Here is a 14,507-nt window from a genome sequence, read left to right on the forward strand (position 1 = left end):
AGGTTCCCCTGCCTTCCCACCCGCCAGGTCGGGGCGAAGGAGGGTAACCGCACTGCCAGTGTCTAAGAGGGCCTGCGTGTCCCGGTTCATGACCCGCGCCGGGATCGTCGGACTACCCGAGGCTCCCTGCGACCAGCAGGTCGCCAACATGCACGTGTGGTCCGCCCCCGGGTCCGCGTACGCTGACGGCATCGACACATCACGTCCCCTCGGGCAATAGCGAGCGATGTGGCCGTACTGGCCGCACCCGAAGCAGCGCCGTACCTCCCGGTTCTCCGGTACTCCGCTCAGTGGGGTGACGCCAGGAGCCGGGTTGCCGATGGGGGGGTCCCCTCGGGGCTTGGCGGGTCTCGGCGCGCCGTGGGGCTGGGGCGGGTCCGGCGTTCAGGAGCTGGGCCACCTGCCAGTTCTCCAGCTGAAGGACCAGGTCGTCCACGGTGGCAGGGTGATGGTGGGCCAGCACGCGGCGGGCGTCCGGCGGGAGTCGCCGCAGGGTGTGGTCAATAATCACCCGGTCGATCGGGCTGGGGCCCTCTCCCGCTGTCAGCCACCGCTTCACCAGCCGGCTGTGCTGGGCGATCTGAGTGCGCACCGCTCCCTGCGCGTCAAACCGCCAATCCTGCGCGCGTTGTGCGCGCGCCGCGAGGTTGTGGCCATAGTAGGCCAGTATGGCCTGTTTGAGCGCCGGGTACTGGCGGGCGATGTCGGCCGGCAGGTCCTGGCTCGCCTGCTGGGCGGGTCCGGTGAGGAACGGCGCCACTATGTGTGCCCACTGCTCCTCTGGCCAGCCTTCCCTCTGGGCGGTCCGCTCGAAGACCTCGAGGTAAGCCTCCACGTCGTCTTCCGGTCCCAGCTTCGTGAGGCGGCTGGTCGGGGCGGCGGTCGGCGCAGCGCGGACGGCGTGCTGAGTCAGCCGCAGAACAGCTTCGCGGAGCAGGGCGAGGCTCTCGGTGGTCTCCCGCTGGTGTTGCTGGGCAGCCAACGCCGCGGCTCCGTCCGGGTTCTGCATGGTGGGGCAGTAGTAGTGGGAACGCTCAACTTGCCTGCATTCTCCACCATATGTGGTATCCGGCTTGGAGAATGGGCCGGGATTCAGGAAAACAGGTGGCAACGGTTGGTTTAAGCCGGCTTCGGCGTTTATTGCAATTATAACAGACAGGATAAGGGTGCGCTTGGGTCTCCGTGGGCCTCAAGCCTCTGCAGTCCATGTGTGTCTCTGCCTCTCCCGTCCATGCGTGTCTCTGCCTCTCTTATAGTGGCTCCGGGCCTTCCTCCTCCCAGCCGCCAGGTGTCCCCCATCCCGCTGATTGGGGGGAAGGACCCGGTGCTCTCCGTCGCCGGCTGGTGGGTGGGGGTGGTACACCCCGTCCTTCACGGTCCCACGGGACCGGGAAGGCCGAGGCTTCAGGGGCGGGATGCCACAATATACATACATACATACATACATACATACATACATACATACATACATACATACATACATACATACATACATACATACATATACACATACATATATATACATATATATATATACATACATACATACATACATACATGCATACACAAAAGACAGCACTGTACAAAAAGAATTGTACAGTATTGTGCAAAAGGTGCAAGAATTATAGTCCTTGTTTGAGGTCAGAGATTACAGAGAGGGACGGTGTCTGACATTCTAAGGGAGGCGTTGTAAATTTTAATGGCCACAGGCAGGAAAGATTTCCTGTGGCGCTCTGTGGTGCATCTGGGTGAGAGGAATCTCCTGCTGAAGGTGCTCCTCTGCAGGGCCAGTGTGTCATAGAGAGGGTGTGAGACATTGTCCAAGATGGACTGAAGCCTGGACAGCATCCTCCTCTCTGCCACGGTCGTCAGGGTGTCCAGTTCCTCCCCCACAACATCACCGGCCCTCCTAATCAGTCTTTCAAGTCTGTTGGTGTCTGCAACCCTCATCCCACTGCCCCAGCATGTGACAGCGAAGAAGATTGCACTGGCTACAACAGACTCGTAAAACATCCTCAGCATCGTCCGGCAGATGTTAAAGGACCTCAGCCTCCTGAGGCAAAAGAGTCGGCTTTGGCCTTTTTTGTAGACAGCCTCTGCATTTCTAGACCAGTCCAACTTGTTATTAAAGTACACCCCCAGGTACTTGTACTCCTCAACAGTGTCCACTGGGACCCCCTGTATGGAAACAGGGGTCACAGCTGCTGTTTTCTCCCTCCTCAGATCCACAATGAGCTCCTTCGTCTTTGTCACGTTGAGTTGCAGGTGATTCAGCTCACTCCAAGTGACAAAGTTGTCCACAACAGTCCTGTATTCACGGTCATCCCCCTTTTCAATGCAGCCAACTATTGCTGAGTCATCAGAAAACTTCTGAAGGTGGCAGGACTCAGTGCAATAGATAAAGTCTGAGGTGAAAAGGGTGAAGAGGAAGGGAGAGAGGACAGTCCCCTGTGGGGCCCCAGTGTTGCTGACCACCTTGTCAGACACACAGTTCTGTAGGCGTACGTACTGTGGTCTGCCCGTCAGGTAATCAACAATCCAGGACACGATGGGGGCCTCCACCTCCATCGCAGTCATCTTCTCACCCAGTAGAGCCGGACGGATGGTGTTGAAGGCACTGGAGAAGTCAAAGAACATGACTCTCACAGTGCTTGCCGGCTTGTCCAGATGAGTGTAGACTCTGTTCAGCAGGTAGATTATGCCGTCCTCAACTCCCAGGCGGGGCTGGTAGGCGAACTGTAGTGGATCAGTGAAGGGCCTGACCATAGGCCTTAGCTGCTCCAGGATGAGCCTCTCCAGGGTCTTCATGACATAGGACGTCAGGGCCACCGGTCTGTAGTCCTGAGGGCCGTTGGGACGCGGCTTCTTAGGTACAGGAACGAGGCAGGACGTCTTCCACAGCACGGGGACCCTTTGGAGGTGCAGGCTCAGGCTGAAGACCAGACTCTCCTTTTCTTGTCTCCCGACCGTGAGCCAATGTAACTGAAAATCCCGCCCCCTCTCTCAAAGTCAATAACGCTCATTTGGAGCATCCCGTTCTAGGGGCCCCGTCTCAAATGACACGGCCTGGGAACGAGTTTAATTTGGGCTATTATTTATTATTAAAGATTAAGATAATGGATGCATTTTAGAAGGAGCCTACTTTCCTATTGAAAGCATGAGATTGTTTGAAGGGATTCTACATTGTTCGAAACACAATGACCAAGGCCTACTTATTAACTTTAAAAGCATTGAGTCGCTATAGGAAGGTAAATATTTGCTTGACTGTGTGTCAATTCCAAGGTTAGAGGCAGTGTCACGTTAAAATTGTACCGGGGGCGAAAATTGTACCGGCCTACGTCATCGTTTGTTTACATCCTGACAACCTACCCGGCAACAGACGATGCGATGCAGAAAACATGTTTCCAAACGACGAAATAACATAATACAGATAGCGGATCGCTATCTGTATTATGATAGATAGAGATAACACTTGTTTTTACTTTATATTTGTATTGTATTTAATTGTTTAATCGAAACAATAAAAAAATCGCGTCAAATGACAAATGTTTTGCCCGCGAAACGGGCGACCGCGTCAAATGACGAGTCAAATCACGTAGGAAGGTTCTTGAACATTCTAGACTATGAAACCTGCTTAAAACACTCAGTTTACTAGCTAAATTCGATTAAAAAATTCAATACAATACAAATATAAAGTAAAAACAAGTGTTATCTAGCGATCCGTTATCTGTATTATGTTTCAAGAACCCTCCTACGTCATTTGACGCGATCGCCCGTTTCGCGGGCAAAACATTTGTCATTTGACGCGATCGCCCGTTTTGCGGGCAAATTTTTTTATTGTTTCGATTAAACAATTAAATACAATACAAATATAAAGTAAAAACAAGTGTTATCGCTATCTATCATAATACAGATAGCGATCTGCTATCTGTATTATGTTATTTCGTCGTTTGGAAACATGTTTTCTGCATCGCGTCGTCTGTTGCCGGGCAGGTTGTCAGGATGTAAACAAACGATGACGTAGGCCGGTACAATTTTCGCCCCCGGTACAATTTTAACGTGACAGCAGCAGAGATTTACAGATTCTGAAGTTTTAAACAGCTAAATGTTTCCTTGTAAGTCTTTTGAGTTAAACATTTACATTTTTATAAAGTATATTTTCCCACTAATCAGCTTATATATTATGTAATGACCTTCTGTAATATATTTATAAAAAAAAAACTAAGTTGGTATCTTTTCCAAATCCTGTCTTGAAGATAGAGCGACTGCCAGCCATTGTTAATGGTTTGCTCGATTTTTAAAAAATATATAGACGGCCACTGTTGACATAACCTTAGAAAAGGGCAGCTGGCACACAGCGTAGTATTTAGTTTCTGTCTAGCTCCTAGTGACAAGGCCTTCCCCCAGTGTTACTAGAATCAATGCGATCTGGGGGTGTTGATCTGCTTCATTAAAACCCATGGTGTTGCTAGCCCACTGCGGAACTGTATCCCAGAGAGACGGGACTGGCTGTTTATTTTTCATTAGCGACTGTTATTCAAACATGGAGGAAAGGGCATAAAGTGGGAGGACGTGTTGCTGTTTTCGCCTCAGCCACGTACACTGAAAGAGCTCTCTGTTATGGTCTATTAGGGAGAAACTGGACTTTACTCGTATTCACTTGGCCTCTTTTAATCCCTTATCAGCGTCTATTTGTTAACAATAATTATATGTTTCTCACTTTTAAGAACACACAAAAGGAAAAATGAACACCTTTGCAATACTGCAAGAGCCAAGTTGTAGATAATCAGATCAAGGATAAAAATAAAAGATGATAACACACAAACAATTTTTTTTACATTTATTTTCATGAAAATAATAACAGAGTGCGAGAACAATCCATGAAAGGGTTAATTTGTCCATGGCTTTTAAAATGTCAAGCTTGTGGGGTCAGTTGCAGTGTAAACATCACATCGAGTAAAAAGAGAGGGAAAATGGAGCAACAAACAAATCGCAGTTGGCGTGTCTACAGTTAGACGGCCATCTTGGATTCCAAAGGAGGAGCCCCCTTTGGCATCTCCGCTCATCAGTCCACTCCTCCCATCAACCTTGCGTGGCACCACCACCCCCTCCTCCTCCACCAGCAACACCACCTCCTCCACCAGCAACACTACCACCACCACTACCACCAGCAACAGCACCACCACTACCACCAGCATCAGCACTACCACCAGCACCACCACTACCTCCACCTCCGCCTCCTCAACCAGCAGCGCCAACTCTTCTCCTGGTCTTGGGGAACTCACAGATGTAGAACATGGCGAGGTGGCAGGCCGCGGGGGCCCAGCTGCCGGTGTCGAGCAACTCCACGCAGCTGGAGTTGTTGGTGCCGCTGGGGGACCCTTGGCCTGGGCCCCAGGCGGCGAAGCCCCCCAGAGGGCTGGAGTCCGCGAAGACGTACTCCTCCTGGGTCCTGGTGCCGTTCTGGGGACACGATGAACGTTTTTTAGAGATTCCAGAAGTTTCCAGAAGCACACTGCGGAACCACCTGAAGGGAGGGCTTACATTTACATTCTCATTTATATTCATATTATATTATATATTATATTATATTTATATATATATGAAACATATTTATCTTTTTATTTTTATTCAGGGCATTTAACAGACAATTTTATCCAAAGTGACTCACAATAAGTAGATTTTACAGAAGAAAGAGAATCAATATTGCTTAAGTGCTTAAAACTATTTCACTCGGGACTCTTTCACCTTGCAGCCATGTTGGATGTCAGCGCTAGCTCACAGGGGGGCAGTGAAGAAGGAACTGGGACCGAGATGGAACCAAGATAACTGCTTAGGGAAATGAGGCCCCATTGAAAAGTTGTGTATGCCATGATCCCTTGGGCTGGTTCTCCCGTGAGCTCTGTTTGGCATTGTCTGGTGTTGGGAGGGGGTTTCTAACGGGAAAGCCCCACATGTGAACTCAATTCTGGAGATACACGGTAACTCATAACACAGCTTGTTGAGTTGAAACTGTTTCTCATTGGCTCAAATTGATAGCAGGACAAGTGACATCACCAGGCCCTGATTCAAGCTAATTGCAGTCTTGCAATTCTTTTTTCCACCCAGCGTTGGCGCTGTTGCTGAGGAATGATTTGAATTAATCAAAACAAACTCAGCGACAATGTAACTTCTTTAAACATCCTTTCCCACTCGTTGCTCAATCAAGGCCTTGTTACCAAATTCAGTTTGCATCCCTTCATTATTGTAACAATAAGTAAAATATTTGAATGGGCTTTTTAAATGCAAAAACATATAACGCATACAATCGACAAGACCACGAGTGTCTCTAGCCGGGAATTCTAAGTCATAGTAGTCCAACTTCACAATTATAAATGTGAGGTTGGACTTATAAAAGTCTGTCCTCTACTTCCAAACCGGCCTCTCACTGGCAGCGTGTCACGGGTCCACTCACCACGCTCCGGGCCTGCAGGCCGATGAACACGGCGGTGAGACCCGAGCCGCTGACGTAGTCGGCCAGCAGGCGGTTGGCGTCCCTGGTCTTGGGCATGGCCAGCGCCCCGCCCCTGAGCCGACAGCTGACCAGGGCCTCCTCGAAGGCCCGGGACTCTGTCACCAGCAGGTAGTAGCGCTCCTCCGTCTCCCTCAGGCCCAAGAGCACTACGGCAGGCGGAGGGGTAACAGGGGTTATTATAGGTCCCTTTTGATTCCTTCTGTGTGTACACAGTTCTACTAGTGTTCGGGTTCAAGTCCAAAGGGTCGAGAAGGGTTTGAGCGGTGCAGGTAAGTGGTGAGAGGGCACAGTGTGGTATAAACACATGAGATGGGTTTCATTTTGTTAGGAAGAGATTATGTAACATGTCTTCTTGCTTTTATGATTTGAACTATGTCCCAATATTTGAAAAATTTATTTTGAACTAGGTCCATATATTGTCCCAGTATGACTGAATATTTAATATCATAACCTGGATTAGGCATTTGTTACCCAACATGTTCACACAAATACTGAACTTTTAATATACCGTTCTTTATAAATTTGAGAGCGTTTTGCAGTCGTCCGATGTTGATGTCCAGCTGTCCCACCACCTTCCGGTACCTCCCACAGTCACAGGTTGTACCTGATGGGTTCAACACACAACCTCTCATCCTCTGCTCTTCACCCTTCAGACACACGGGTCATGCATTGTATCGTATCGACCACATGCTGGACTCTAGATCTTAAATGGCGTGTTTTGAACCAGGTCAGGGAGTTTTGGATCCAGAACAACAGAAGAGCAGAATCTAAACCTCATGTTCTCGCTGCTAGGGTTAGATTTGGGTTAAGCTCCATTCACAGCCCACTCCTTCTGTGTTACAACATCATGATTCATCATTGCGGCAAGCCACTAGTTTAACTCGTTTTTATGAGTGGACATGCTGCTGATAAATAATAATTCACACGTTATAGTTTTTTATTCATGCTAGTACTCTAGTTATTAATCATGACTCATTTTATTGTGTATGATTAGAATCACCAGGTTTTCCTTGTATTCCAGATGGTCCAGTCCAGCCCGTAACACCTTTCTCACCTGCAAGATAAATGAAAACACACAAAATCAGCTCAATCTAAGACCTTGTGTAGTTTTACATTGATGTCTGATGGAGACATGAAACATGGCAGTAGCTTGGTGTAGTCATTAAATGACACCACTAGATGGCAGTGCCACACCCAGAGTAGAAATAATAGTTGATGCCTGGTTTTACATAACATGACACTATCCAAGACGGCAGTTACACATTTAGGGGAAGTGGTAAAACACACAAAAACTACCCTGGTTGTTTTTGTTTGAGGAAGAGACCACGTTGTACCTGAAGTGTACCCAGGCTGTAACTGTGATTTCTCCCTAACCGCCATCTGCAGACCTTTCAAACAGAGTCATATAGGCCTACAACAAGCTGAAATTCAGAATGCTGTTTTTATATGATGTAGCTGTAGCTTACCCTAACCCTGGTTTTATGAAGATGCAATAGAATGGTAGATTGCGCCTTTCAACCTGTAGCTGCCCCTTGGCTAGGCTATGACATAAAGGTTGGAAACGTTATTACTTAATAAGTAGAGCTTTTGAAATGTATTCCCATGAATGGTATATTAAATACTCAAATTGCCAATACTTAAAAAAAAAAGTGTGATATTTTAGCTCATTGTTCTTTGTGTGGAAGTCGGATCACCACTAAAAATATAGCAAAATAACAGTTTTCAAATGCCAGTGATGGCAAGGACATTGGGTCCACATATTGTCTGCCTGGGATATCTAAGTCTATGTGAAGAGAGATCTGTTCTATTTGGCATAGATCTATGTGTAGCCTGCTAGACCGAGGCCTGAGAAGGCCCTAACCTCCCTAATGTTATACATACACCCATATTGCTAGGCAAGAAGGGCTTATCTCGGTTATTAACCTGATGTTTAACTATATGTTCCACAACATGTTGCAATTATAACCTCATTACTCTCCTAAATTGTTGGACATGAACGATCCTCAAAGATGATCCCTTAAGTTTGTGTTGTTCTAATGACAACGGAGACATCCAGAGAGATAACGATGAGGAAGCTTTGGAAGGAGAGGAATCGCTGTCATACCTCTGTCTCCTATTGGCCCCATCTTTCCCATGTGACCAGGCTCTCCCAGAAGACCAGTCTCTCCTGTGGCCCCTGCAGAGAGAGAGAGAGAGAGAGAGAGAGAGAGAGAGAGAGAGAGAGAGAGAGAGAGAGAGAGAGAGAGAGAGAGAGAGAGAGAGAGAGAGAGAGAGAGAGAGAGAGAGAGAGAGAGAGAGAGAGAGAGAGAGAGAGAGAGAGAGAGAGAGAGAGAGAGAGAGAGGACAGGGTGACAGGCATGGAGCTAACGATTTTGAGAAAGAAAATAATTGAGTAAAAATATATGTATGTAGATGTTAATAATCAGAGATTACACATTATATGAACATGTAGAATTCATATCAGACAGCAGTTTACACATCACTGACCTTAAGTCACCAGTGGGTTATGGATAGTTAGCGCAGGTTAACAACATTACCAACTTGGTAATGTTACTCAGCGATTGAGAGGAATTGTAAAGTCTGCTAGAGAGCATATGAAAAGTATTATTTCAATGAGAGAAGAGTTGGGTAGACAGGTTTTACTAGAGGATCCCCAAATGAGTATTTTTCCTTAGGAATTAATCCGTCAGAACCCTCAGAAGAAATGAACAAAACTCTAAGGGACACATCACATTAACCGAGCTGCAACTCAGAGGGATTTTCTTGTCCTCGCACAGAGAAAAGCAAAGTACTTTGCACAGCCATGTGGAGCCTTAAGGCGCATACAAAGACGTTGAGCCTCTAAATGACTCCCTGTCCCCACTTTTCCACCCCTTCGCTTCCCACAGGAGCAGCTGGCAGGAGGCGTGAGGCCTGAGGAACTGTGTGAGGTCTTGGAGAGCTTCAGTTCTCCTCGTGGACATGTGGGGGATTCTGATATCCAACCCACACTCAAGCTCAGTACCAGCTCTGACAAGAACAACAGGGACACATCATTATGGTAATGAATCTGATAGAGACCGGGTTTAACTTATGGGTTGCAGCCAGAAAGGGGGCCAGCTACTCATAATTAATAATAATAATAATATTAATGATTATGAATTAATAGTGCCACATTAGGTGACAAGAGTTAAACTCACTGTCCGAGAAAGTGACAAGCCTACATTGGCTAGGACCATAAACAGATACCGATACACCAAACATCTTGACCATTGAAACACTAAAACTGACACATACACACAACACACGCACGCGCACTCACACACACCAATATACCCCAGATATAGGCCGATACACCCTGTAACCATTGAAACACAATAAAACAGACCCATCCAGACAAGCACACTTAAGTACACCCACACACACACACACACACACACACACAGCTTAATATTACTAGAGATTCAAGGGCTTGCCTCAGTGACTGTGGTAAAGAACCCATACTTTTTTTTTTGTACTTTCAAAGCTGTTACAACATGACCTGTTACAGCCTGTAGGCTATGTATACAAAGTATAGCACGCACACACACACACACACACACACACACACACACACACACACACACACACACACACACACACACACACACACACACACACACACACACACACACACACACACACACACACACACACACACACACACACACACACACACAGGTCAACCAGTGACACCCATCATGGGATAAGCAACCACGTGGAGGAACTAGTAAACAGGGGGAAGACCATTATGATAATCGTATATTTTCTATATATATCGTATATTAAATTCAGTCAGTTTGCTCCTAGTGTCCCTCTTCAAGTAAAGCCATTCTGAAGGATTTTTGTGATTTTCCCAGGAGTGTGCTTGCCAGTTTAACGGTCTGTCTAAACTTAGATAACACTCGCCTATCACTCCACTGTTTTTCACTTAATCACCTCGAGCCTCTAACTGGAATAACGACCGGACACTCCAGCTGCTGCAGAGTTAAACGAGGGCGTCTAACGTCCAACACAACACATTTCACCCTCACTTAGCAGACTTACACCTGAACAGATCTGAGGAATGCTGCGCGCGCACAAAACTGAATCCACTCATGACCTGCCAAGAAACCCAAACAACCAAAAAAATCATCAGTGCTCAAGGGATATGTTGTTGGAGGCCTACCTGGCATTTGAGCATTGCAATTAAATACAAACCGTTATTCTGGTAACGGTTGGTCTTTAGAAAAATCCATCTGTCTGTTGCAGGGAAATTTATCGGGAGGAAATTCCACCACATTATCTTGAGCAGGTTGTGTCGGGGCGGTGGCACACGCTCCGTGCCAAATAAATCACTGGCAGCGTCACTCCGTCAGTTAGCGGCTTTCGAAAGACAAATAAAAACATTTCTGTAGCGAGACGGTGGGGAAGGGAAGGTTTTGTAATTTCCTGTTGAACAGAGAGTATGTACGTGTGCCTTTGCACGTGGTTGCGCTGAAACGATGCAGGCCAGCAGCTACGAGCAGGAGCCTGCTGTCGTGCGTGACCGCCGGAAACATAAACACAGGGAAACCATAATGACGAGGGGTGCCGCGCGGTGGAAATGAAAAGCCGCGTTGGAGACTTGGATGTGTCATGAAGAAAGGGTGGAGTTGAAAAGTTGAAGCGTGGAGGCAAAACTGTTTCTTTTCTTTCCTCTTTCACGCACACACTTTGGAAATGACTCAAAGTATCCTGGCTTCTGTATATCCCACAAGTTGGTGCCCGAAAGAGCACAGAGTCAGACCTGTGTGATTTAGGTCTGCGTGTGTGTGCGTGTGCGTGTGACCATCCTTGTGTGTGTGTGTGTGTATCTGTTTGTTTGTTTGAGTGTGTGTTTCACCGTATTTGTGACTGTGTGTGTGTGTGTGTGGATGCACCTGTGCTCGCAACCATGTGTGCGTGTGTATATGTTTGAAAAATGTATTTGTGTGCCCGCGTGTGTGTGGCTGCACACCTGTGCATACACTTGTGTGTGTGTGTGTGTGTGTGTGTGTGTGTGTGTGTGTGTGTGTGTGTGTGTGTGTGTGTGTGTGTGCCGGTACATCAATCGAATGTGTGTATTGACTGCCATGTCGGGGTGTACCAATACAGTATCCATAACACACGATGAGGCGCCTCTGCCTTCCTCAGCGTCAGTGGTGGAAACACCTGGGGTTTCCTACCCCACCACCCAGGGGCTGTCTGACTCTGCTTCTCACCACAGAGGAGAGAGGATACCGCTCGGCACAGCTGACCTGGGTTATCCAAGTACGGCTCACATAGCAGCAAAACAAAGCACTAAATCCAGCAAAGTGTCACTTTTCATGTTAGAAATAATCGTGCATATCCTGTATTTAAGGGATGAGCCAGTGCAATCTTATACGGGCCTACACCATGAGGATATGTTATTAAAGGTATTAGATGGGAATTTTCCTTTGCAAAACGTTGATTTGACTTTAACATGTATTGAAAGGTTAACATAGCCTACCTTCTGGATCTTTCCCTTTATTTTCAAGCAAAGAATGAAGAGTTTGTGTTTAAACGGTGTGAAAGCTCTGCTAACAGACACAAACAAACAGCTGGGAGGAAGAACGGGGGTGCCAGGTCTTGGGCTGTCGATGGATCCTGCAGGCCGTATGGGGTTGTGGTCGCCACTCCACCAGTTCTTCCACCAGCACACACTCAAGTAATGGGATGATAGTTACCTTGGGCTCCTGGGGGCCCGAGCTTCCCCTGGGTCCCCTGCTCTCCAACGTCTCCAGCTTCCCCCTTGTCTCCTGGAAACAAGTTCAGGTAGAGCTGTCTGGGCTGAGTCAGAGTAATAACTAGCGGTAGCAGTAGCTGTACTGTACAGTACAATAGACGTGATAGTGGTTGCATTGGTGGAAGCAGTAGTGGAAGTAGTAGTAGTATTGTCGCAGTAATAAACATGATGTTATAAGAGAGCCTGTTATCTTGCTAATTTTGAGTACCAAACATTTGAATAAATGATAACGTCGGGCCCCCGACCTCCACCACAAACACACAAACACGCACATGCTTGCGCACATACAAACACACACATGCGCAGACACACACACACACACCTGAGTCTTGTGTAAATAGTCTCTCAAGTTGAACAGCAGCTGTTCAAATAATAAATTCTACGCTGGCACTGAGTGAATAACTCACAGAGACCCATCAGCCTCCGGGAGCACACGCCTTACTTCGGTTCATTCCACAGCTGAGCGTACTATTTCTGGGTTCCTGTGAGAGCTCACGAGGAACCCAAAGAGGTGTTGTTTTACACTGAGCGGAACGAGTGCAAGAATACTACGGCCAATCAAATTGGACGAGGATGAGGATCAGGGGCACATGTGACCATTTTTTGGGAGTTCTGACTTTAATCTCAGAATTGTGATTTTAAAGTCAGAATTCAGATTTTTATCCTGATCTTACACCTTATCCTCTTCCATACACCTCATACGACAAATATGTAGCAGGAAAAACAAGAGAGATGACTTAGAATTGCTTTGTGCATTCAGGAGAGACAGTAAACACGTTACACAAGGAAGGCCCAACGCCGTCCGAGACACCCTGATCTGATCTATCATCGGGAGCACCCTTCCTCTCCAGAAACACTCCATGCTGTTCTGTTCCGTCGTCGGGAGCACCCTGGGTATGAACTGTTCCTCTCCAGACACCCTGTATACTGTGTTCCTCCCCCTGTGGTCCAGCTGTTGAGCCCCCCCCCCCCCTCACCGCCTCACCCCCCCAGCCTCAACCCACAGGCCATGAGCTCATTGAACTATTACCAGCCTTCACCACCACCCCAGGAATCCACTTCACCCGCAGACCCACGGACCCCTGTTCCAGACCTGGAACTGACCTGCCATTTCGAGGCAAACTGTGTTCACCATTAACTAAATTTATCCCTATTTCCCTTTTATTTATATACCGAGGCATGCATGCCTTTAAACCCGTTATGTGCGGAATTAACCCTTAGCTTTTCAAGGCCTTGGCTGCTCGGTTTTGTGCATAGCGTTTGTCAAACCGCCCAGATCGGACTGATGAAACGGTAATCCGTTATACAAGTCGGAGTGGGGTTTCGCTGGCTGGGTGGGTTTACGAGGGTCTGTCTGTTGTCTCCACTCGGTTACTGCTGTCTGCATCAGCGGGAGGCCTTCCACAGAACCCCGCTACTGGATGCTATTAAACGGAGAGCGGGGGGGGGGGGGGGGGGGGGGGCAGGGGTTCGCTGCTAAGGAACTGTGCGGTGGAAGTAGCTAACCGCTAGCTAACGAGCTACAGGGCATAATGTTCTCGCTGCCTCTTTAAACTCAGAGCTCATTATGGGTGGGTGGTTTTATTCACACTAGTGGGTGAACAGGCGGCTGGCGGTGTGGACTCGGTTTTCATCTGATCCGTCGATGTTTTGGGGGAATTCTGCTAAAAAGATTGAACCCATTCCGTAGTTTCGTGCTTACTGTTTTTCGCGTGAGTACATGGTTCGCAGGAGGATTGCAAATTCGTTTTACGAAGCAAAAGTATTTGAACATTTTACACATTGAATAAATTAAATGAAAATATTAATATAGAGAAGGCGGCGGATGTCAGCCAAAGTTAATAGAAAATGTTCCAGTCCGTTAGTAAAATATATTTGTTTGACACATGGCCCTGCTTCCCAGATTTTCTTTGGCTGAAATATGAAATGTTTTGGGACATGGTGAATGGCTGGATGTAAGATAAGGGAAGGAGAGACCATCGTGGGAATCCGTTTTCTAAAATATAGTATTTTCCAGGGACTTCAAAAGTTCAAGGCAAACCACAAATGCACTAACAGACACACGCTCACCCAAACACACACACACACACACACACACACACACACACACACACACACACACACACACACACACACACACACACACACACACACACACACACACACACACACACACACACACAACATGCACTGTCTGCCCAAGTCTCC

The 14,507-nt window shown here is 47.5% G+C and overlaps 1 protein-coding gene across 2 annotated transcripts in view; it reads right to left on the reverse strand.

Moving 5' to 3' along the window:
• Positions 1-4,835: 4,835 nt before the first annotated feature.
• Positions 4,836-14,507, reverse strand: part of LOC132459350 (collectin-10-like) — a 9,990-nt gene continuing 318 nt past the window's right edge. The window contains exons 2-7 of one of the 2 annotated variants that reach the window (XM_060053817.1): positions 12,241-12,312; positions 8,619-8,690; positions 7,515-7,568; positions 7,023-7,118; positions 6,455-6,660; positions 4,842-5,463 (exon numbers count right to left, since the gene is read on the reverse strand). In XM_060053817.1, coding sequence (XP_059909800.1) covers positions 5,242-5,463; positions 6,455-6,660; positions 7,023-7,118; positions 7,515-7,568; positions 8,619-8,690; positions 12,241-12,312 — 722 coding nt within the window. In that variant the 3' untranslated portion in view covers positions 4,842-5,241. Of the gene's footprint in view, positions 5,464-6,454; positions 6,661-7,022; positions 7,119-7,514; positions 7,569-8,618; positions 8,691-12,240; positions 12,313-14,507 lie in introns of both variants that reach the window. The other variant, XM_060053818.1, reaches the window with a different exon arrangement.

Source organism: Gadus macrocephalus, chromosome 6 (assembly GCF_031168955.1).
Source record: "Gadus macrocephalus chromosome 6, ASM3116895v1".
Classification (NCBI taxonomy): domain Eukaryota; kingdom Metazoa; phylum Chordata; class Actinopteri; order Gadiformes; family Gadidae; genus Gadus; species Gadus macrocephalus.